At 49.1% G+C, this 25,106-nt stretch overlaps 1 protein-coding gene across 3 annotated transcripts; it reads right to left on the reverse strand.

Annotated features, from left to right (window-relative positions):
• On the reverse strand, positions 1-25,095 carry LOC140418628 (uncharacterized). Of its 3 annotated transcripts, XM_072502185.1 has the most exons (3): positions 25,016-25,071; positions 11,741-11,855; positions 1-1,866 (listed from the first exon to the last, which is right to left on the reverse strand). In XM_072502185.1, the coding sequence occupies exon 3, from the start codon at positions 1,097-1,099 to the stop codon at positions 296-298; it is 804 nt and encodes a 267-aa protein (XP_072358286.1). In that variant the 5' UTR covers positions 1,100-1,866; positions 11,741-11,855; positions 25,016-25,071; the 3' UTR covers positions 1-295. The 3 variants fall into 3 exon arrangements, 1 of the variants encoding a protein (XP_072358286.1); XR_011945180.1 differs by lacking the exons at positions 1-1,866; positions 11,741-11,855 and adding an exon at positions 17,550-22,453 and having other exon boundaries at positions 25,016-25,095; XR_011945181.1 differs by lacking the exons at positions 1-1,866; positions 11,741-11,855 and adding an exon at positions 17,550-22,214 and having other exon boundaries at positions 25,016-25,091.
• Between the last annotated feature and the right edge of the window lie 11 nt (positions 25,096-25,106).

Below are 25,106 nucleotides of genomic sequence, written 5' to 3' on the forward strand. Positions count from 1 at the left end.
GGGGTTCCAAACAGAAATTGAAAGTAAATACCTTCAAACATCCAAACCCCCTTTCACACTGTGATCCTTGTGCAATTTGAAGCCAGGGATTAGCAACAAGGCTCAGAGAGCATCAGCCCACTGGAGGCAAAGTGATGAGACCGGCCTGTCCAGCAGAAAGAAACCCTCCGACCATCCCCACTGACCACCTGTCAGAATGAACAAAATGCAGTCCTGGGTGTAGAGCAGAAACAATAACCGCAGAATCCAACCCCTGTAATCAATTGTGAAATTGTTGGTGTCACAGCAGATGCGATTAAACATGCAATCCCGTCTCACATTGAGAGGTGGACGGTCTCTCCCCAGTGTGAACTCGCTGGTGTCTCCGCAGGTTGGATGAATCACGGAACCCTTTCCCACACTGAGAGCAGGTGAACGGCCTCTCCCCAGTGTGAATTCGCTGGTGTGTCCGCAGGTAAGATAACTGAGCAAATCCTTTCCCACACTGAGAACAGATGAATGGCCTCTCCCCAGTGTGAACTCGCCGGTGTCTCCGCAGGGATGATGAATCACGGAATCTCTTCCCACACTGAGAGCAGGTGAATGGCCTCTCCCCAGTGTGAAATCGCTGGTGTGTCTGCAGGGCGGATGACTGAGTGAATCCCTTCCCACACTGAGAACAGGTGAATGGCCTCTTCCCAGTGAGAATTCGCTGGTGTGTCTGCAGGCCGGATGACTGAGTGAATCCCTTCCCACACTGAGAACAGGTGAATGGCCTCTTCCCAGTGAGAATTCGCTGATGTCTCTGCAGGGTTGATGAATCACGGAATCCCTTCCCACACTGAGAGCAGGTGAATGGCCTCTCCCCAGTGTGAACTCGCTGGTGTGACCGCAGGCCGGATGACTGAGTGAATCCCTTCCCACACTGAGAGCAGGTGAACGGCCTCTCCCCAGTGTGAACTCGCTGGTGTGTCTTCAGGGCGGATAATTGACTGAATCCCTTCCCACACTGAGAGCAGGTGAACGGCCTCTCCCCAGTGTGACTGCGTCGATGAGTCTCCAGCTCTGATGGGGCTCGGAATGCCTTGCCACAGTCCCCACATTTCCACGGTTTCCCCATGTCTAGGGTCTCCCCGTGGCTCTTCAGGTTGGATGATCAATTGAAGCCTCTTCCACAGACACAACATGGGTATGGTCTCTCCCTGCTGTGAATGTTATGTTTATTCAGGCTGTGTAACTGGTTAAAGTTCTTTACACAGTAAGTTCACTGGAACTGTCTGTGCGGAGTCTGCACGTTCTCCCCGTGTCAGCGTGGGTTTCCTCCGGGTGCTCCGGTTTCCTCCCACAGTCCAAAGACGTGCAGGTTAGGTGGATTGGCTGTGATAAATTGCCCTTAGTTTCGGAAAAGGTTGGGTGGGGTTATTGGGTTATGGTGATAGGGTGGAGGTGTGGGCTTAGGCAGGGTGATCTTTCCAAGGGCCGGTGCAGACTCGATGGGCCAAATTCTGGGAGTCTATGTACTCTCTCACTTGGTTGTGTGTTGTGTGGGTCTCGGTGCTTTTCCAGTCACACTGATGTTTCCACAGTCAGTTCACTGGAACACTCTCACTCGGATGTGTGTTGTGTGGGTCTCGGTGCTTTTCCAGTCACACTGATGTTTCCACAGTCAGTTCACTGGAACACTCTCACTCGGGTGTGTGTTGTGTGGGTCTCGGTGCTTTTCCAGTCACACTGATGTTTGAAATCATTAGCTGACAGTTCGGGTAAACATTTCTCCTTCTAGATTCAAAGGCCGATGATGTTCAGGTTCCAAGGAATCGAGTGACTCTGTCAGATCGAGACGTAATGTTTGAGATTTCTGTCTGTAATTCCTCCTCATCTAATATCCTGTAAAAACAATTTACAAAATTCATCACTGTTAGTACAGGATCAAAACTTAGAACAGACAATTCTCGTTTCTATGGAACATTTGTCCTCTCTTATTCCACGAAAGCTGTAAAGCTCCATCCCACATACTCTCCCTCCATTATCACTCTGCGGTATCTAATATTCACCCTTGCAATTCCCCTTCAGGTGCGGATTCATGTTGATTGACAGATCGAAGCTCACAGCTTCCTGTCCAGGAGATCACAACAAATATGAACTGCAGTCGGCCATTCGGCCCATCGAGCCTGAACCATTCAATGGGATCATTGGCTGACCTACCTCAGCACCGTTTTCCCACACTATCCCCCTGTCACAATGGTCAGCACAGTGGTTAGCACTGTTGATTCACAGCTCCAGGGTCCCAGGTTCGATTCCGGCTTGGGTCACTGTCTGTGCGGAGTCTGCACATCTTCCCCGTGTGTAGCGTGGGTTTCCTCTGGGTGCTCCGGTTTCCTCCCACAGTCCAAAGATGTGCAGGTTAGGTGGATTGGCCATGATAAGAACTAGAAGCAGGAGTAGGCCATCTGGCCCCTCGAGCCTGCTCCACCATTCAATGAGATCATGGCTGATCTTTTGTGGACTCAGCTCCACTTTCCGGCCCGAACACCATAACCCTTAATCCCTTTATTCTTCAAAAAACTATCTATCTTTATCTTAAAAACATTTAATGAAGGAGCCTCTACTGCTTCACTGGGCAAGGAATTCCATAGATTCACAACCCTTTGGGTGAAGAAGTTCCTCCTGAACTCAGTCCTAAATCTACTTCCCCTTATTTTGAGGCTATGCCCCCTAGTTCTGCTTTCACCCGCCAGTGGAAACAACCTGCCCGCATCTATCCTATCTATTCCTTTCATAATCTTATATGTTTCTATAAGATCCCCCCTCATCCTTCTAAATTCCAGCGAGTACAGTCCCAGTCTACTCAACCTCTCCTCGTAATCCAACCCCTTCAGATCTGGGATTAACCGAGTGAATCTCCTCTGCACACCCTCCAGTGCCAGTATGTCCTTTCTCAAGTAAGGAGACCAAAACTGAACACAATACTCCAGCTGTGGCCTCACTAACACCTTATACAATTGCAGCATAACCTCCCTAGTCTTAAACTCCATCCCTCTAGCAATGAAGGACAAAATTCCGTTCGCCTTCTTAATCACCTGTTGCACCTGTAAACCAACTTTTTGCGACTCATGCACTAGCACACCCAGGTCTCTCTGCACAGCAGCATGTTTTAATATTTTATCATTTAAATAATAATCCCTTTTGCTGTTATTCCTACCAAAATGGATAACCTCACATTTGTCAACATTGTATGCCATCTGCCAGACACAAGCCCATTCACTTAACCTATCCAAATCCCTCTGCAGACTTCTGGTATCCTCTGCACTTTTTGCTTTCCCACTCATCTTAGTGTCGTCTGCAAACTTGGACACATTGCCCTTGGTCCCCAACTCCAAATCATCTATGTAAATTGTGAACAATTGTGAGCCCAACACTGATCCCTGAGGGACACCACGAGCTATTGATTGCCAACCAGAGAAACACCCATTAATCCCCACTCTTTGCTTTCTATTAACTAACCAATCCTCTATCCATGCGACTACTTTCCCCTTAATGCCATGCATCTTTATCTTATGCAGCAACCTTTTGTGTGGCACCATGTCAAAGGCTTTCTGGAAATCCAGATATACCACATCCATTGGCTCCCCGTTATCTACCTCTCTGGTATTGTCCTCAAAAAATTCCACTAAATTAGTTAGGCATGACCTACCCTTTATGAACCCATGCTGCGCCTGCCCAATGGGACAATTTCCATCCAGATGCCTCGCTATTTCTTCCTTGATGACAGATTCCAGCATCTTCCCTACTACCGAAGTTAAGCTCACTGACCTATAATTACCCGCTTTCTGCCTACCTCCTTTTTAAAACAGTGGTGTCACGTTTGCTCATTTCCAATCCGCCAGGACCACCCCAGAGTCTAGTGAATTTTGGTAAATTATCACTAGTGCATTTGCAATTTCCCTAGCCATCTCTTTTAGCACTCTGGGATGCATTCCATCAGGTCCAGGAGACTTGTCTACCTTTAGCCCCATTAGCTTGCCCATCACTACCTCCTTGGTGATCACAATCGTCTCAAGGTCCTCACCTGTCATAGCCTCATTTCCATCAGTCACTGGCATGTTATTTGTGTCTTCCACTGTGAAGACCGACCCAAAAAACCTGTTCAGTTCCTCAGCCATTTCCTCATCTCCCATTATTAAATCTCCTTCTCATCCTCTAATGGACCAATATTTACCTCAGCCACTCTTTTTTAAAAATATATTTGTAGAAACTTTTACTATCTGTAACATCTGTTACATCTTCTCCAGTCCTTCTAGATCCATTTTACAATATGGAGACTTGAACTAATCTGAGCAGCAAACTCACTGTTGTCCTCAAATGCCTGTATGTTGCAGTATTTTACACATTTTACTATTAGCTGAATGTACGATGGGACAGAATAAGATCCAACGAGCCAGTCTGTGACACTGTAGAACATCGGGCAGCACGGTAGCACAATGGTTAGCACAATGGCTTGACAGCACCAGGGTCGATTCCGGCTTGGGGTCACTGTCTGTGCAGAGTCTGCACGTTCTCCCCGTGTCTGCGTGGGTTTCCATCGGGTGCTCCAGTTTCCTTCCACAATCCAAAGATGTGCAGGGATATGTGGATTGGCTATGCTAAATTGCCCTTAGCATCCAAAAAAGTTAAGGGAAGGTGGGGTTACGGGGATAGGGTGGAAGTGTGGGGATAGGGTGGAAGTGTGGGGTTAGGTAGGGTGCTAAGGCCGGTGCAGACTCGATGCGCCAAACGGCCTCCTTCTGCACTGTAGATTCTGTGATTCTGTATCTACAAACTTGCCTCTTCCCCTTACTGCTAAAAAGTTGGCTTTTTCATTCTTAACCTGTCAGTGATGACATTAAGAATAATGTGTCAGAGAAAGACTGGATTTCAGCTCGGTGACACTGGGCCAGACTAAAGTTTAATTCATAGGATTGTTGAGCTAATGTCTCCATATCATTTGATGGACCTAGAAGGACTGAGGAAGATACAGGAAAGTTTATCGGAATGAAGCCTGAACGGGCAGGTTACACCCAGCAAGAAATGCAGAGGCTCGATGAGCCGTATGGTCTGCATCCACTCCCATTTCTTGTGTTTTCATGAACATCACGGTCAGTCATTTCCATGCAGACACAACCAACTAACAGTTCATCGCCATCCTTCCCATATTCCAGGATTCCAAACACACTTTCCAGGTGACAGTGATTTACTTGTACTTCTTGCTTTCCAGTATTGTGTATTCACTGCTCACGATTTGGTCTCCCCTACACTGAGGAGATTAAATCTGGATTGGATGACTGTGGAACATCACCATTCAGTCAGCAAGCATAATCCTGAGCTTCTGATCATTTAATATTTTAATTCCCCGCCCCATTCCCACTCTGTCCTCGGCCTCCTGCACTGCTCCAATAAAGCTCAAAGGAAACTCGAGGAACAGAACCTCATCCTTGATCAGGCAATTTCTGACCTTCCAGACACAACATTCATTTCAGTAATTTCAGATTATAATCATCACTCCGATATTTTCAGACAGTTGGTGCTGGTAACGGTTCTGCTGTTGCCATTTATACCTCACCTGGACCTGTCTTTTATTTCTTCTCTTATCCTATTAGTTTATTTACTTATATCATTGTCTCCCAGTTTTGTCTTGCACCATTATCCCCTCTGTCATTTAATCACTTCAGCCTCACATCCTCCCAAACTGCCCCCTCTGAAATGGCCCAGCAAGCCACTCAGTTCAAGGGCAATTAGGGATGGGCAGAAAATGCCGGCTCAGCCAGCGACACCCACATCCCAAGAACAAATAAAGGAAAGTCGGCAGTTAGAAAGGCAAATGCAATGTTCGCATTCATTTTAAGAGAGCTACAATACAAGTGCAGGGGTGTACTGCCATGGCTCTCATCAGACCACATTTTGAGTATTGTGAGCAGTTTTGGGCCCCGTGTCTAAGGAAGGATGTACTGGCCTTGGAGGGTGTCTGGAGGAGGATCACAAGAATGATCCCTGGAATGAAAGATTTGTCATATGAGGAGCGATTGAGGACTCTGGGTCTGTACTCGATGGAGTTTAGAAGGGTGAATGGGAATCTCATTGAAACTTACAGAATACCCAGATAGAGTGGACGTGGAGAAAATGTTTCCACTGGTAGGAGAGATTAGAACCCGAGGGCATAGCCTCAGACTGAAGGGACGATCATTTAAAACTGAGGGGAGGAGGAATTTCTTCAGCCTGAGGGTGGTGAACCTGTGGAACTCTTCGCTGAAGAAGACTGTGGAGGCCAAGTCACATAAACATCGAACTTGATAGTGCAGAAAGACGCCATTTGCCCCATCAAGTATGCACACCGACCCTCTGAAAGAGCACCCTACTCAGAGCCACTCTCCCGCCCTATCCCCTTAACCCCACCTAACCAACACATCCCCGGACACCGAAGGCAATTTAGCATGGGCAATCCACCTAACCTGCACATCTTTGGACTGTGGGAGGAAAGTGGAGCATCCGGAAGAAACCCACGCAGACACGGGGAGAAAGTGCAAACTCCACACAGACAGTGACCCAAGGCTGGAATTAACCTGGGTCCCTGGCACTGTGAGGTAGTAGTGCTAACCATGTGCCACCACGTGATGTCAGTCACTGAGTGTTTTTAAGATAGAGATAGATAGGTACTTGATTAATAAGGGGATCAGGTATTACAGGGAGAAAGCAGGTGAATGGGGATGAGATACATATCAGCCATGATCAAATGGCCTAATTCTGCTGCCTTATCTTTTGTAATTATGGTCTCTTGACTTGTTTAGCCAGGCTCAAACTGTGACACCATTACATTAGCTCTCTCGCTACAAACGGTAAAATGGTCGGTAAGGGACCAACCATGAGAGGAACCCGGGAGGGAGCGAGCAGGCAGTGTATATACCGTATTGTAAATGAATCTAGTTCTTTACTCAGTGTGGATTCTCCAAGTCCTTATTATTATTTTTTTTAATTTAGAGTACCCAATTCATTTTTCCAATTAAGGGGCAGTTTAGCGTGGCCAATCCACTACCCTGCACATCGTTGGGTTGTGGGGGCGAAACCCACACAAACACGGGGAGAATGTGCAAACTCCACATGGACAGTGACCCAGAGCTGGGATCGAACCTGGGAACTTGGTGCCATGAGGCCACAGTGCTAACCCACTGCGCCACCGTGCTGCCCTACCGTGTCCATATTAAACTTCCCCTGCAAAAGTCACAGAATTAGAAGTGAGATAATCAATCTCTCGCAGACATCATGTCTGTAAACATTTAACCTAGCTTTTCATAATATTACTGCAAAATACAAACTATGAAGTATGACCGTTTCTTATATTTATCACGTTCGTCTCCCCCTCTCTTTCCCGGCCTCTGTACTTGTTGATAAACTATTCAATTTCCAAATTCTTCCAGTTTGGATAAAAGGTCACCGGCCTGAAGCATTCACTCTGGTCCTCTGCACAGATGTTGTTTGACCTGCTCCGTGTTTCGACTATTTTCTGTTTTGAGGTCGGATTTCCAGCATCTACAGTATCTGGTTTTTGGGTCACTGTGGATCAGGTTTCTCTCACTGTTCCCTGTTTTTAAAATAAATTTAGAATACCCAATTATTTTTTTTCCAATTAATGGGCAAGTTAGCGTGACCAATCCACCTAACCTGCGCATCTTTGGGTTGTGGGGGTGAAACCCACGCAGACATGGGGAGAATGTGCAGACTCCACACGGACAGTGACCCAGGGCCGGGATTTGAAATCGGGTCCTCATGCGCCATAGTCCCAGTGCTAACCACTGCGCCACGTGCCACCCTACTGTTCCCTGTTTAAAGGTGAAGAAGGAGTTTTTCAAGAATGAAACACATGAACTCTCACCCTGTCCAACATGAAACTAAACTCACTGTTAGTTCCTTATCAGTAACAATTTTAAACACAAAGTTTCCAGGCGGGATCGAAGCGGGAATTTCTCATGTAAAGTAAAGGTGATCAACAGCACACTGGGTAATGAGTTTGAATCCCCCCCACCCCCGGACAGAGGGGAACTGACCATCCACCACCCCCCCCCACCCCAGACAGAGGGGAACTGACCACCCCCCACCCTGGACTGAGGGGAACTGACCATCCCCCCCCCCCCCCCACCCAGGACAGTGGGGAACTGACCATTCCCCCCCTTCCAGGACAGAGGGGAACTGACCATCTCCCCTCCACCCCCACCCTGGACAGAGGGGAACTGACCATCCTCCACACCCCGGACAGAGGGGAACTGACCATTCCCCCCACCCACCCAGGACAGAGGGGAACTGACCATCCCCCCGCTCCCAGGACAGAGAGGAACTGACCATCCCCCCCCCACCCTGGACAGAGGGGAACTGACCATCCCCCCACCCCTGGACATAGGGGAACTGACCATCCCCCCCCCCACACAGGACAGAGGGGAACTGCCCATCCCCCCGCTCCCAGGACAGAGGGGAACTGACCACCCCCCCCCCACCCCAGACAGAGGGGAACTGACCATCCCCCCGCCCCTGGACAGAGGAGAACTGACCACCCCCCCCCACCCAGGACAGAGGGGAACTGCCCATCCCCCCGCTCCCAGGACAGAGGGGAACTGACCACCCCCCCCCCACCCCAGACAGAGGGGAACTGACCATCCCCCCGCCCCTGGACAGAGGAGAACTGACCACCCCCCCCCACCCAGGACAGAGGGGAACTGACCATCCCCCCGCTCCCAGGATAGAGGGGAACTGACCATCCCCCACCCACCCTGGACAGAGGGGAACTGACCATCCCCCACCCACCCTGGACAGAGGGGAACTGACCATCCCCCCCCCCCACCCTGGACAGAGGGGAACTGACCATCCCCCCCCCCCCACCCTGGACAGAGGGGAACTGACCATCCCCACCCCCCACCCTGGACAGAGGGGAACTGACCATCCCCCACCCCACCCTGGACAGAGGGGAACTGACCATCCCCCCCCCCACCCTGGACAGAGGGGAACTGACCATCCCCCCCACACAGGACAGAGGGGAACTGACCATACCCCCGCTCCCAGGATAGAGGGGAACTGACCATCCCCCACCCACCCTGGACAGAGGGGAACTGACCATCCCCCCCCCACCCTGGACAGAGGGGAACTGACCATCACCCCCCCACCCTGGACAGAGGGGAACTGACCATCCCCCCCCCCCACCCTGGACAGAGGGGAACTGACCATCCCCACCCCCCACCCTGGACAGAGGGGAACTGACCATCCCCCCCCCCCCCACCCCCGGACAGAGGGGAACTGACCATCCCCCCCACACAGGACAGAGGGGAACTGACCATACCCCTGCTCCCAGGACAGAGGGGAACTGACCATCCCCCACCCACCCTGGACAGAGGGGAACTGACCATACCCCTGCTCCCTGGACAGAGGGGAACTGACCACCCCCCCCCCCCCCCACCCTGGACAGAGGGGAACTGACCATCCCCCCCCCCCACCCTGGACAGAGGGGAACTGACCATCCCCCCCCCCCCCACCCTGGACAGAGGGGAACTGACCATCCCCCCCCCACCCTGGACAGAGGGGAACTGACCATCCCCCCCCCCACCCTGGACAGAGGGGAACTGACCATCCCCCCACCCCCGGACAGAGGGGAACTGACCATACCCCCGCTCCCAGGATAGAGGGGAACTGACCATCCCCCACCCACCCTGGACAGAGGGGAACTGACCATCCCCCCCCCACCCTGGACAGAGGGGAACTGACCATCCCCCACCCACCCAGGACAGAGGGGAACTGACCATACCCCCGCTCCCAGGACAGAGGGGAACTGACCATCCCCCCCCCCCACCCTGGACAGAGGTGAACTGACCATCCCCCCCCCCCCCCCCACCCTGGACAGAGGGGAACTGACCATCCCCCCCCCCCCACCCTGGACAGAGGGGAACTGACCATCCCCCCCCCCCACCCTGGACAGAGGGGAACTGACCATCCCCCCACCCCCGGACAGAGGGGAACTGACCACCCCCCCCCACACAGGACAGAGGGGAACTGACCCCCCCCCCCACCCCGGACAGAGGGGAACTGACACCCCCCACCCCGGACAGAGGTGAATTGACCATCCCCCCCACCCCGGACAGAGGGGAACTGACCCCCCCACCCCCACCCCGGACAGAGGGGAACTGACACCCCCCACCCCGGACAGAGGGGAATTGACCATCCCCCCCACCCCGGACAGAGGGGAACTGACCATCCATCTCCAGCTCTAATTCGCAAACACAAAATGCCGCCAAGAATCAGCCAATCAGGCTGAGCCTGTGGCTGCGCCACAACACCCCATTTGCTTTTCTATCTACTCTCTCAATATATCTTGCAGATATACAAAATCCTTTTCCTTCACCTCCCGCCTCTATCTCTCTCCTTTCAGAGACCAGGTGGAAGGTTTCCTCCCCGAAGGGCAACTTGACCAGAAGTTTGACAAATCTTTCAAACCTTCAGCCTCCATCACCATAAAGCAGCAGTGCGAACCACCGTGCGACCGGAGACTAGGAAGAAGTGATGATGAAAGTTACTGGATTATTGTGAAAACTCAACTGGTTCACCAATATCCTTCAGGGAGGGAACCTGCCACCTGATCTGGACCTACACAGGACTCTGGCCTCTACGAAAGGAGAGAGATAGAGGTTTGAGGTGAAGGAAAAGGATTTTGTATATCTGCAAGATATATTGAGAGATTAGTTAGTAAAGCAAATGGGGTGTTGAGCTTCATAAGCAGGAATACTGATAGAAAAACCGGGAAGTTATGCTGAATCTTTATAAAGCTCTGGTTAGGTCACATCTCGAGTATTGTGTCCGGATCCGGTAACCAGACTTTAGGAAGGAAGTGAAGATTCTGAGAAGTTGCAGATTTACCAGAATAGTTTGAGCAAAAGAAGCTGAGGGGAGATTTCATTCAGGTTCTCAAGATTCTGACTGGTTTGGATAAGGTAAACGAAACAATCTGGGACAGAGATTTACATTTTTGGATAAGAAATAGAGGGGGATGTGGGGGAGAATATTTTTACACAGTGAGTGATAATGACCCAAAACCTGCTGCCATGAAGGGGTGGAAATAGACACGATGAATAATTTTGAAGGACATTGGAGAGACACTGGAGGGAAATAAAGCTGCAAGGACACGGGATAGAGCAGGAGAATGGGATTGACTGGATTGCTGTAGTGAGCTGGCATGGTTCAATGGGTGGAATGGCCTCCTCTGTACCATTCTGACTCTATGGCTCTTTCCAAGAAATCCTTAAATCCTTACAGTGCAGAAGGAGCCCATTCGGTCCATCGAGTCTATACTGACCCTCTGAAAGATCACCCTACCGAGGCCTACTTTCCCACCCTATTCCCATAACACTACCTCGCCTTTTGTACACAAAGGGACAATTTAGCACGGCCAATCCACCTAACCTACACATTTTTGTGGGAGGTAACCGGAGCACCCGGAGGAAACCCACGCAGACTCGGGAGAATGTGCACAGTCCACACAGCCTTTCCTGTAATTGTACCTTGTAATTTAACTCTGGGCGTTCAGATATCACTCGGGTAAATCTGTGCTACATTCTGTCCTTCCTCAGGTTTGTTGCCCAGAGCTGAACACAGTTCTCCAGGTTTGGTCTAACCAGGGTTTGTGAATCTCGGGGCTTTTCCAGTCACTCTGAGACCTGAAATCTTCCCTCACAGACAGAACAGACAAACCTTTTACCTTCCACACCCAGATGCTGCTGGAATTCAGGTTCTGATGAATCGAGTGACTCTGTCAGATCGCGATGTGATGTCTGGTTTGAGTTTCCGTCTGTCAATCCTCCACTTCCAGTATCCTGCAAATGTACAGAAACCATCACCTGTCACAGTTAACTTCTCCGAACAAATGATTCACAGGAGCATCAGAGCAGATTTACGAGATGTAGCCAACAAGCATTCTCGCTGAACTAATTTTATTGTTTACACAAAGTGGCACAGTTCTAACTTTCTGAACACATGCACAGTCACTGTTTAAAGTTTCAATCTGGTATATATAAACACGCACTCTCACCTACCCTTGCAGGCACCGCTTATCTTGTTATTGTCCACTGTCCCTATCTGTTACTGAGACAGCCGTTACCTCCTGTTCCTTGTTATTGAAGCTCGCTGTCCTTGCGAGAACAAAGCTGCAAATGCTGCTGACTTGTGCGTTCAGTTTTACAAAGGTCAATTAGAATCTTAGTAACAATCTGTAACCCCGTATCTGTTGTTTTATTCAGTCTGAAACCTCATTCTTAAATCATATTATTACCTTAACATGTACTATTTATTTCCCCTTTACACAGTGTAGGATAGAAATCCACAGCATTCTCTCCACCTGCTCCCTGCTCCAGGATGACCGCTCATGCTCCCTGGTCCAGGATGACCGCTCCTGCTCCCTGGTCCATTGTCCAGGATGACCGCTCCTGCTCCCTGGGCCAGGATGACCGCTCTTGCTCCCTGGTCCAGGATGACCGCTCCTGCACCCTGGTCCAGGATGACCGTTCCTGCTCCCTGGTCCAGGATGACCGCTCCTGCTCCCTGGTCCAGGATGACCGCTCCTGCTCCCTGGTCCAGGCTGGCCGCTCCTGCTCCCTGGTCCAGGAAGACCGCTCCTGCTCCCTGGTCCAAGATGACCGCTCCTGCTCCCTGGTCCAGGATGACTCCCCTGCTCCCTGGTCCAGGATGGCCGCTCCTGCTCCCTGGTCCAGGATGACCCCTCGTGCTCCCTGGTCCAGCATGACCGCTCCTGCTCCCTTGTCCAGGATGACCACTCCTGCTCCCTGGTCAAGTTGACCGCTCCTGCTCCGTGGTCCAGGAAGACCACTCCTGCTCCCTGGTCAAGGCTGACCGCTCCTGCTCCCTGGTCCAGGATGACCGCTCCTGCTCCCTGGTCCAGGATGACCGTTCCTGCTCCCTGGTCCAGGATGGCCGCTCCTGCTCCCTGGTCCAGGATGACCCCTCGTGCACCCTGGTCCAGGATGACCCCTCGTGCACCCTGGTCCAGGATGACCGCTCCTACTCCCTGGTCCAGGATGACCGCACCTGCTCCCTGGTCCAGGACGACCACTCCTCCCTGGTCCAGGATGACCGCTCCTGCTCCCTGGTCCAAGATGACCGCTCCTGCTCCCTGGTCCAGGATGACCGCTCCTGCTCCCTGGTCCAGGATGACTGCTCCTGCTCCCTGGTTCAGGATGACCACTGCTGCTCCCTGGTCCAGGATGACCGCACCTGCTCCCTGGTCCAGGATGACCACTCCTCCCTGGTCCAGGATGACCGCTCCTGCTCCCTGGTCCAAGATGACCACTCCTGTTCCCTGGTCCAGGATGACTGCTCCTGCTCCCTGGTCCAGGGTGACCGCTCCTGCTCCCTGGTCCAGGATGACTGCTCCTGCTCCCTGGTCCAGGGTGACCGCTCCTGCTCCCTGGTCCAGGATGACCGCTCCTGCTCCCTGGTCCAGGATGACTGCTCCTGCTCCCTGGTTCAGGATGACCGCTCCTGCTCCAGGATGGCCGCTCCTGCTCCCTGCTGCACATTGACTCTTGTTGTCATCAGCAGTCGCTCGATTCAAGGATGGCGTCTTCTCAGGTTTGTGTGTTTCTGCCCTGGGTCTTCATGAGACTGAACAGAGCTGCAGATTTTTGGACACATGGGGCAGGACATCCCATCAGACAGTGGGATCCAGAGAGCAGAATTTGCTTAATATTCTTTCCTCTGCTGCTGTTCTGCTTCATTAATCAGGCACCTGGGTCTCTACAAACCAGGGTCATGGTTGTCAAATTACCCAGGTCAACGGTAATGCAGTTTGATGGTCACAAAGAACAAAGAAAAGTACAGCACAGGAACAGGCCATTCGGCCCTCCAAGCCTGCACCAACCATGCTGCTCGTCTGAACTAAAAGCCCTTACCCTTCCGGGGACCGTATCCTGCTATTCCCATCCTATTCTTGTATTTTTCAAGACGCTCCTTAAAAGTCACTATCATCCCTGCTTCCACTACCTCCCCCGGCAGCGAGTTCCAGGCTCCCACCACCCTGTGTGTAAACAAATGTGCCTCGTACATCTTCTTCAAAGCTTGCCCCTCGCACCTTAAACCTATGTTCCCTAGCAATTGACTCTTTCACTCTGAGAAAAAACTTCTGACTATCCATTCTGTCCATGCCCCTCATAATCTTGCAGACTTCGATCAGATCGCACCTCAACCTCCGTCATTCCAGTGAGAACAAACCAAGTTTCTCCAACCGCTCCTCACAGCTAATCCCTCTCTACCAGACAACACGCTGGTAAATCTTTTCTGTATCCTCTCCAAAGGCTTCCCATCCTTCTGGTAGTCTGGCGACCAGAATTGAACTCCATATTCCAAGTGCGGCCTAACTAAGGTTCTATAAAGCTGCAACATGATTTGCCAATTTTTAAACTCAATGCCCCGGCCGACGAAGGTAGCATGTCATATGCCTTTTTGACTACCTTCTCCACCTGTGCTTCCACTTTCAGTGACCTGTGTACCTGTACACCCAGATCCCTCTGCCTATCAATACTCTTGAGGGTTCTGCCATTTACTGTATATTTCCCATCTGTATTAGACCTTCCAAAATGCATTACCTCACGTTTGTCCGGATTAAATTCCATCTGCCAACTTTCCGCCCAAGTCTCCAACCAATCTATATCCTGCTGTATCCTCTAACGGTCCTCATCGCGGTCCATAATTCTACTAATCTTTGTGTCACCTGCAAACTCACTAATCAAACCAGTTACATTTTCCTCCAAAACATTAATATATATTACAAACAGCAAAGATCCCAGCACTGATCCCTGAGGCACGCCACTAGTCACAGCTCTCCATCAGAAACGTACCCGTGCACTGCTACCCTCTGTCTTCTCTGACTGAGCCAGTTCTGTATCCATCTTGCCAGCTCACCTCTGATCCAGTGTGACTTCACCTTTTGTACCAGTCTGCCATGAGGGACCTTACAAAGACCTTACTGAACATAGAACATACAGTGCAGAAGGAGGCCATTCAGCCCATCGAGTCCGCACAGACCCACTTAAGCCCTCACTTCCACCCTATCCCCGTAACCGACCCACTTAAGCCCTCACTTCCACCCTATCCCCATAACCGACAAATTAAGCCCTCATTTCCACCCTATCCCAATAACCCCTCCTCACCTTTTTTTTTTGGACACTAAGGGCAATTTAGCATGGCCAATCCACCTAACCTGCATGTCTTGGACTGTGGGAAGAAACCGGAGCACCCGGAGGAAACCCACCCAGACACGGGGAGAGCGTGCAGACTCCGCACAGTGACCCAGCGGGAAATCTAACCTGGGACCTTGGCGCTGTGAAGCCACAGTGCTAGCCACTTGTGCTAACGTGCTGCCCATGTAGTCCTTGTAGACAAATTCCACTGCCCTCCACTCATCAATTATCTTTGTCCCTTCCTCAAAAACTCGATCAAGTTAGTGAGACACGACCTCGCCTTCATAAAACCATGTTGCCTCTCGCTAATATGTCCACTTATTTCCAAGTGGGAATAAATCTTTTCTCAAAAGGATTCTCTCCCATAATTTCCTGCCACTGACGTATAATTACCTGAATTATCCATGCTACCCTTCTTTTTTTTATTGGGTTTTTGAACAAAGTATATTTGGCGTTATGTACACAGAATATGATATATATATATATGTACATATACATAGAAGAGAAGGGCACACAAACATATCACAAAAAAAAGTAACAATAAAAAAGAAATAAAAAATCAAATGAAGTAACTGGTCGAGTATTATGCACCAGCTCAACAGCAGCAACTCTGTACAATTGGCAAAATTATTTATAGCACCGAAGTAGGCATCTGTTTGTGTGTGTGTGTGTGTGTGGTGGGGGGGGGGGGGGGGGGGGGCGGGGGGGGGGGGGAGACTGGGGAGGTAGATATACACTTGGGTGCCGGAGAAACAATTACAGAGGGCAATACTCGATGGGTCTGGTGTTGGTGTTGTCACTTGCTTCTCCCAGGCGGACTTCGCTGCCAGTATCGTCTCGCACTCACCTGCGCTTTGGCCATTCCTCCCGTCTCTCTCCTTGCTACCCTTCTTTGTTCTTTTATAAATTTAGAGTACCCAATTCATTTTTTCCAATTAAGGGGCAATTTAGCGTGGCCAATCCACCTAACCTGCACATATTTTTGGGTTGTGGGGGTGAAATATATTTTATCAAATAGCTGCAGTGATATCAGAGTGTGGGTGGAGCTGGGCTGTCCATCTTCACTGCAGCTATTTGATAAACACCAGGTTCTTAAAGGTACTCTCACATGACAATTCTGAATTCTCCCTCTGTGTACCTGAACAGGCTCCGGAATGTGCTGACTGGGGGCTTTTCACTGTAACTTCATTGCAGTGTTAATGTAAGACTACTTGTGACAATAAAGATTAGGATTATAAAAAAATGTTCCAGCAAATTTCCATCCCACCCGCGATGATTCTCACGGCCGGAAATATGACCCCAACAAATGGGGTGAAGCCAAATCTTTAAAAGTCAATCTGTATTTCAAATTGTTGCCGTGCTGTCAGAGAAAAGGTTAACTTTGCTGCTTGTTTACAAAAGGGAAGAGGAAACATTCACAAAGCTTCCCACAACTTGTGAGCTCTGAAACATAATTTCAATGCTGAAGTTTATCTTCAGAGATTGAAACGTTTTGGTGTCTTTTCCAATTGGACCAGTAAATTGTGATTCGCACTGAAAGGTTTACTTTCACTCAGTAATTAGAACATTTCACTTTCGCAGCACTGACACTTTAGATCAAATCCCAATTGTTCTCTTCCCTTGTAGCTGGTATGTGGAGATCATGTTCACTGTAGATCTGTCAGCACAGAGACCGCACTGTGCTTCTGGATACACTCAGTCTGCAAGTAGATGAATCTTTTAAACATCAGCCAAGTGAAGGTCTTCCCCTGACTCTAGGGAGTGAGATGTCCCTGTGGTTGATGCTGTCTCCTCTGTCACTGCTGTTTTTATTGCATCACACATGTTCTGTGGACCAGTCTCACAGCCCAAAAGAGGAGGGCAGGAAGGTGTGACAGTCGATGGGACTGTCTGTGTGTGAGCAGTTCAGCTGGAATTCCATCCTTGCCGGGTGCTTTCTGCTTGCTCAGCAATCAATGGCCTTTTCCAGCTCAAATGATGAGAATTCCGTGTCCAACTCAACCAAGATAGGAAGCTGTAGGAGAGTCAAACAGAGACTGGGAGATGCCCTTCTCACAGGGGTGCAGCTCACTGTTGTGTTCAACCCAGCTCCTCCTCACTCTCTCACCATGACTGACACTGAGCATGCTCAGAGCACACACCCACACTGCACCTGTGCACGGGCCTCGTACACTCACTGATCGGGAACTTTCTGCAGCGCGGGGGATTCTGGGTAACACAGCCGCCATAGAGCAATTAGTAAACAGGAAGATTCTATTTCCCAGTCAGCAAAACAGAAGATCCACAATTAGGCAAGATGCTGGGCATGAAGCACAATGAGAGGTTTGGATACTTTATTTAATACAGAAGCACATTATTCTGATAAGATATCACTTAGACATGGGCACAAGCAGGCTGATCTACAGTATGTACAGTATTTACAACACCTGGGACACGGTAAATCATCGCATCAAATCAGTGATAGATTTGTTTACTGTTCATAATTGTGACTGGGTCACACTCACGATTCATGCAAAATGCAACTCCCCAGGTTTTTTGCCCCACTCCCTCCAGACCTGTTTTCACTCCAAGGGTCTTGACACCTGCCTTAGTCTTTATCAAGCCATGATCAGCTCACACTGCCCAACAACCAGCCTCTCCTGCACGGGGGCACAGGGTTTCCATCACCAAATATCTGTCCTGGTCCATGCACATCGACACTACCACCAAGAAAGCACAACAGCACCTATACTTCTTCAGGAAACTAAGTTTGGCATGTCCGCACTGACTCTTCCCAACTTTTACAGATGCACCATAGAAAGCATCCTATCTGGCTGCATCACTGCCTGGTATAGCAACTGCTTGGTCCAAGACCGGAAGAAACTTCAGAGAGTAGTGAACACAGCCCAGTCCATCACACAAACCTGCCTCCCATCCATTGATTCTATCCACACCTCCCGCTGTCTTGGGAAAGCGGGCAGCATAATCAATGACCCCTCCCACCCAGCTTACTCACTCTTCCAACTTCTTCCATCAGCAGGAGACACAAAAGTCTGAGAACACGCAGAAACAGATTCTAAACAGCTTCTTCCCCGCTATTACCACTCAGAAACGACCCTCTTATGGACTGACCTGATTAATACTACACTCCTGTATGCTTCAACCAATGCCTTTGTCTATATATTTACATTGTGTACCTTGGGTTGCCCTATTATGTATTTTCTTTTTAGTTTACTTTCTTTTCATGTACAAAATGATCTGTTTGAGCTGCTCGCAGAATAATACTTTTCACTGTACTTCGGTGCACGTGACAATAAACAAATCCAATCCATATCGAGGGAGCAATCTGCCTCTCTTGCATTGGTGCACTGCATTTCCCTCATAACACAGTGACATAGAAAGGTGACAGCACAAAACAAAGGCACTCAACAAATTGTATCTGTGCCAACTTTCTGCAACAGTCACAATCCCCTGTCCTTGGCCCTGAACTCTGCAGATATTTTTCTCCTCAAAAGATACGAACAGATGAGCAAGGAGCTGGAGTTGGCTATTCAGCCCAGTCTGCTCCACCATTTAATAACCTCATGGCTGATCTGACAGTAACAGATAGTTGTCCAATTCTCTTTTCAAGGCATCAATTGAATCTGCTTCCACCACATTTTCGAGCAGTGCATTCATGATCCCACATGCAGCACAGAATGGTTTTCTTCACATCATAAGACATAGGAGCAGAATTAGGACACACGGCCCATCGAATCTGCTCCGCCAGTAAATCATGGCTGATATTTTTCCCATCTCCATTCTCCTGCTTTCTCCCCATAACCCTTGATCCCCTTATTAATCAAGAACCTATCTATCTCTGTCTTCAAGACACTCAGTGATTTGGCCTCCACGGCATTCTGTGGCAAAGAGTTCCACAGATTCACCACCCTCTGACTGAAGAAATTCCTCCTCATCTGTTTTAATTCCTCCTCATCACCTGAGGAAGGAACTGTGCCCCTAAAGCTAGTGAGTCGAAACAAACCTGTTGGATTTTAACCTGGTGTTGTAAGACTTCTTACTCTGTTTTAAAGGATCGCCCTTTGGTCTGAGATTGTGTCCTCTGCTTCTAGTTTTCCCTACAAGTGGAAACATCTTCTCCATGTCCTCTCTACCCAGGCCTCGCAGTATCCTGTAAGTTTTAATAAGATCCCCCCATATCCTTCTAAACTCCAACGAGTACAGACCCAGAGTCCTCAACCGTTCCTCATACGACACGCTCTTCATTCCAGGGATCATTCTTGTAAACCTCCTCTGGACCCTTTCCACGGCCAGCACATCCTTACTTAGATACGGGCCCAAAACGGCTCATAATACTCCAAATGGGTCAGATCAGAGCCTTATATAGCCTCAGAGGTACATCCCTTGTCTTGTATTCTAGCCCACTCGACACAAATACATTGAATTTGCCTTCCTAACTGCCGACTGACCCTGCACGTTAACCTGAAGAGAATCTTGAACAAGGTCTCCCAAGTCCCTTCGTGCTTGTGATTTCCTCAGCATTTCACCATTTAGAAAATAGTCTATGCCTGCTTCGAAAGTCCATAACCTCACACTTTTCCACATTGTATTCCATCTGCCACTTCTTTGCCCACTCTCCTAGCCTTGTTCAGCATTGTTTATTATAATCACTTGAAATGGATGCCCTCCATTTATAATCTTGCCCTAAATATGACTTGCTGGATCAAACGTCTATTGCAGATCCTTAGTTTTAATGTGGTCAAGTGCCTTTCCATTTGAGAACTGTTCAATAAAGTTATTAGAATTATTTGTAGCTAGGACAGCACGTGGAGCAGTGGTTAGCACTGGGACTACAGCGCTGAGAACCCGGGTTTGAATCCCGGCCCTGGGTCACTGTCCGTGTGGAGTTTGCACATTCTCCCCATGTCTGCATGGGTTTCACCCCCACAACCCAAAGATGTGCAGGTTAGGTGGATTGGCCAGGCTAAAATACCCCTTAATTGGAGAAAAATAATAATAATTGGGTACTCTGAATTTTTTTTTTTTTAAAGGATTATTTGTAGTTCCCCCAGTTTTTTCCATTATCCTGAAGTGACCTTATTTTTATCGGGAGTTAACTGAAGTGTGTTCCTAACCTCTCATTATCTAAATTTCAATTTCCCACCTTTCTGTCCACCTGACCCAGCCCATGGCTTTCTCCCTCATTGTCTGAAACACATCAGCAACTTTTGTATAATCCTGGTGCATACATTTAAGTCTAAATCATTGATATATACCGGAAACTGTGGAGCCCCACTGGAAACAGACGTCCAGGCATCATTCAGTCCTAGATGTGACTAACAGCAGCAACAACGTCTGAATCCAAACCCTGCTGTTGCCTGGGAACTTGCTGATGCCTGTGCAGGTTGTTTGACTGAGTGAATCTCCTCCCACACACGGAGCAGTTGAACAACCTCTCCCAAGTACCGCTCCCACTTTTGGGTGACACAGTAGCTCAGTGGTTAGCACTGTTGCTTCACAGCTCCAGGGTCCCTGGTTTGATTCCCTGCTTGGGTCACTGTCTGTGCGGAGTCTGCGCGTTGTCCCAGTGTCTGCGTGGGTTTCCTCCGGGTGCTCCGGTTTCCCCCCACAGTCCAAAGATGTGCAGGTTAGATGGATTGGCCATGCTAAATTGCCCTTTCTGTCCAAAAAGGTGAGGTGGGGTTATGGGTTAGGTTGGAGGTATGGGCTTAAGTAAGGTGCTTTTTGCAAGGGCCGGTGCACTCGATGGGCCAAATGCCCTCCTTTGGCACTGTATATTCTATGATTCTGTTTCAGTGTGAACTCGCTGGTGTTTCAGCAGATTCAGTTTACTTTTAAAGCTCTTCTCACAGTCGGAACATTTAAAAGATCTCTGATCAGTATGAACAAGTTGGTGTCTCAGGAGGACTGATGACTGAGTGAATCCCGTCCCACACACGGAGCAGGTGAATGGCCTCTCCCCAGTGTGAGTGCGTTGGTGTCTCAGTAAATTCATTTTACTTTTAAAGCTCTTCTCACAGTCAGCACATTTAAAAGGTTTCTGATCAGTATGAACAAGTTGGTGTCTCAGGAGGATTGATGACCGAGTGAATCCCTTCCCACACATGGAGCAGGTGAATGGCCTCTCCCTGGTGTGAGTGCGTTGATGTGTCAGTAAATCCTTTCTGTGTTTAAAGCTCTTTTCACAGTCAGCACATTTAAACGGGCTCTGGTCAGAGTGAATCTGATGGTGAATCCGGAGGTTTGACAAATCATTAAATCCCTTCCCACATTCCAAACAGATGAACGGCCTCTCCCCAGTGTGAGTGCGTTGATGCAACAGTAAATCCTTTCTGCTTTTAAAGCTCTTTCCACAGTCAGCACATTTAAAAGGTCTCTGATCAGTATGAACAAGTTAGTGTGTCAGGAGGTGGGATGACCGAGTGAATCCCTTCCCACACATGGAGCAGGTGAACGGCCTTTCCCCAGTGTGAATACGTCGATGAGTTTCCAATTCAGAAGGATAATTGAATCCCATCCCACAGTCCCCACATGTCCACGGTTTCATCATAGTTATCAACAAGTGATCAGGTGTAGGTGGGATGCAGATTTGAGGTCACTGTCAGATCAGCCGTGAAGTTATTAAATGGTGGAACAGGCTCACGTGGCTGAATGTCCTATTGCTGCTTCTTGATTCCTTTGGTGCGAATGGCCTTATGTCTCTCCAACTTGGATCATCAGTTGAAGCCTGAGTATGGTGTCTCCCTAATGTAAATGCTGCAATTTAATTTCATGCTGTGTGATTGGTTAGAGCTCAGTTCCAGCTAACTGTGGAAAATTACTTAGATGTCTGTGTCTCGGTGCTTTTCCAATGACAGTGATTTTTGACATTTTTTCCGAAAGTCAAAAGAGACAAACATTTCTCCTTCCACGTTGAAAGGCCGGTCCTGATGAATCAAGTGACTGTCAGATCTCGACATGATGTTTGCATCTGCAAATATTCTGTAAAAGGCGATTACATTGAATTACTGTGAATATATAAGACACAAACAGGCCATTCTGTCAGATTCTGCTGCTGTCAATACTCGGCACACATCTCTGACAGTCACACCTATCAAATCTCAGCCTTTCAGCTGATTATCGATTCCATTTTCTCTCATGTGCTTGTCCCGTTGCATTTTGAAAACATCTCAGCACCTTCCTCAACTCCTTTCCATGGTAATGAGTTGCACATTCTGAACCTGTGATAAATAAATTTGTCCGTATTTATGACTTGTTTATTAATGGTCACTCTCTCACATCGCCCCTCTCCACAGTACTGATAATTTAAAAGATTTATAGCATGTCACTGCTTCATTTGTTGTTGTCGATAGAAAAAGGGCCCCACTCCATTTAATCTTTCCTGAGAGCTGTAATCTCTCATGTTATAAAAGTAATCACTGTCAATGCAGGATAGTATTCGCAAAGAGACAAACCTTTCTGTTGGGTTCAGTTTGTTGTGTGCAAATTCTCCAATTCTAACCCCCTGTGAAAGGAGTTTACAAAAGCCATCACTGTCAGTCCAGGATAGAAATTCTGAACAGGCAATTCTAGTTTCTCTGGAACATTTTTTCCTCTCTTGTTCCCCCAAAGCTCTAAATCCCCGTCCCACGCACTCTCCCTCCTCCCTGGGCTGAAATCCAAACCCATCTCACCATCTCTTTCCTCCACTCCCAGTTTTCTCCCTCCCTCTCCTCTGCCTGGGTTCAGTTCTCCAGCTCCTGTCTGCAGACTGACAATAAAATATTATCCCCCCTCTTTCCCATCCTCTGAATGCTGAGCCCCAGGCTAATAGAATAGATGGCATTGAGGTGCGTAGGGAAGAGGTGTTGGCAATTCTGGACAGGCTGAAAATAGATAAGTCCCCGGGACCTGATGGGATTTATCCTAGGATTCTATGGGAGGCCAGGGAAGAGATTGCTGGACCTTTGGCTTTGATTTTTATGTCATCATTGGCTACAGGAATAGTGCCAGAGGACTGGAGGACAGCAAATGTGGTCCCTTTGTTCAAAAAGGGGAGCAGAGACAACCCCGGCAACTATAGACCGGTGAGCCTCACGTCTGTAGTGGGTAAAGTCTTGGAGGGGATTATAAGAGACAAGATTTATAATCATCTAGATAGGAATAATATGATCAGGGATAGTCAGCATGGCTTTGTGAAGGGTAGGTCATGCCTCACAAACCTTATTGAGTTCTTTGAGAAGGTGACTGAACAGGTAGACGAGGGTAGAGCAGTTGATGTGGTGTATATGGATTTCAGCAAAGCGTTTGATAAGGTTCCCCACGGTAGGCTATTGCAAAAAATACGGAGGCTGGGGATTGAGGGTGATTTAGAGATGTGGATCAGAAATTGGCTAGCTGAAAGAAGACAGAGGGTGGTGGTTGATGGGAAATGTTCAGAATGGAGTACAGTCACAAGTGGAGTACCACAAGGATCTGTTCTGGGGCCGTTGCTGTTTGTCATTTTTATCAATGACCTAGAGGAAGGCGCAGAAGGGTGGGTGAGTAAATTTGCAGACGATACTAAAGTTGGTGGTGTTGTCGATAGTGTGGAAGGATGTAGCAGGTTACAGAGGGATATAGATAAGCTGCAGAGCTGGGCTGAGAGGTGGCAAATGGAGTTTAATGTAGAGAAGTGTGAGGTGATTCACTTTGGAAGGAATAACAGGAATGCGGAATATTTGGCTAATGGTAAAGTTCTTGAAAGTGTGGATGAGCAGAGGGATCTAGGTGTCCATGTACATAGATCCCTGAAAGTTGCCACCCAGGTTGATAGGGTTGTGAAGAAGGCCTATGGAGTGTTGGCCTTTATTGGTAGAGGGATTGAGTTCCGGAGTCGGGAGGTCATGTTGCAGCTGTACAGAACTCTGGTACGGCCGCATTTGGAGTATTGCGTACAGTTCTGGTCACCGCATTATAGGAAGGACGTGGAGGCTTTGGAGCGGGTGCAGAGGAGATTTACCAGGATGTTGCCTGGTATGGAGGGAAAATCTTATGAGGAAAGGCTGATGGACTTGAGGTTGTTTTCGTTGGAGAGAAGAAGGTTAAGAGGAGACTTAATAGAGGCATACAAAATGATCAGGGGGTTGGATAGGGTGGACAGTGAGAGCCTTCTCCCGCGGATGGATATGGCTAGCACGAGGGGACATAGCTTTAAACTGAGGGGTAATAGATATAGGACAGAGGTAGGTTCTTTACGCAAAGAGTAGTGAGGCCGTGGAATGCCCTACCTGCTACAGTAGTGAACTCGCCAACATTGAGGGCATTTAAAAGTTTATTGGATAAACATATGGATGATAATGGCATAGTGTAGGTTAGATGGCTTTTGTTTCGGTGCAACATCGTGGGCCGAAGGGCCTGTACTGCGCTGTATTGTTCTATGTTCTATATGTTCTATGATGCGAACCATCCTCCAGTGTCTGAAGCAGGATGGTGCCCGTTAACCTGGGCCTGTTCCCGGGAGGGAGAAGCTCCGCAGCTGCAAACCAGGGAGCTGACAATGATTGGGAAGGGTTTGCTCCAGCTCACAATGCCCGGGGACTGATTGACGGCGGGTTCGGACCAATAGGAAGAGGGGGCAACGCCAGGGCTCTCGCTCCGTCCGCATGCGCCCGGCCACTCGGGCCTGTCTCGGGGAAAAGCCCGAGCAGCTTTCGTTGGATGAACTGCTGTATCGACCTTCGTATTCGGGGCTTCGGGCTGCATGGAGTGTTTATGAAGCCTCCAGACCCATCCGCCGGCTCCATCCCTCCCTCATGACTCACCTGATCGAATTTGACCGGCTCAGGATTTCCAACCTCCCGCCTGAATCCTGAGTTGTCATCGGTACTGCGCATGCTCCACCTTACGTCGGAG

The sequence above is a fragment of the Scyliorhinus torazame genome, chromosome 5 (assembly GCF_047496885.1).
Source record: "Scyliorhinus torazame isolate Kashiwa2021f chromosome 5, sScyTor2.1, whole genome shotgun sequence".
Lineage (NCBI taxonomy): Eukaryota > Metazoa > Chordata > Chondrichthyes > Carcharhiniformes > Scyliorhinidae > Scyliorhinus > Scyliorhinus torazame.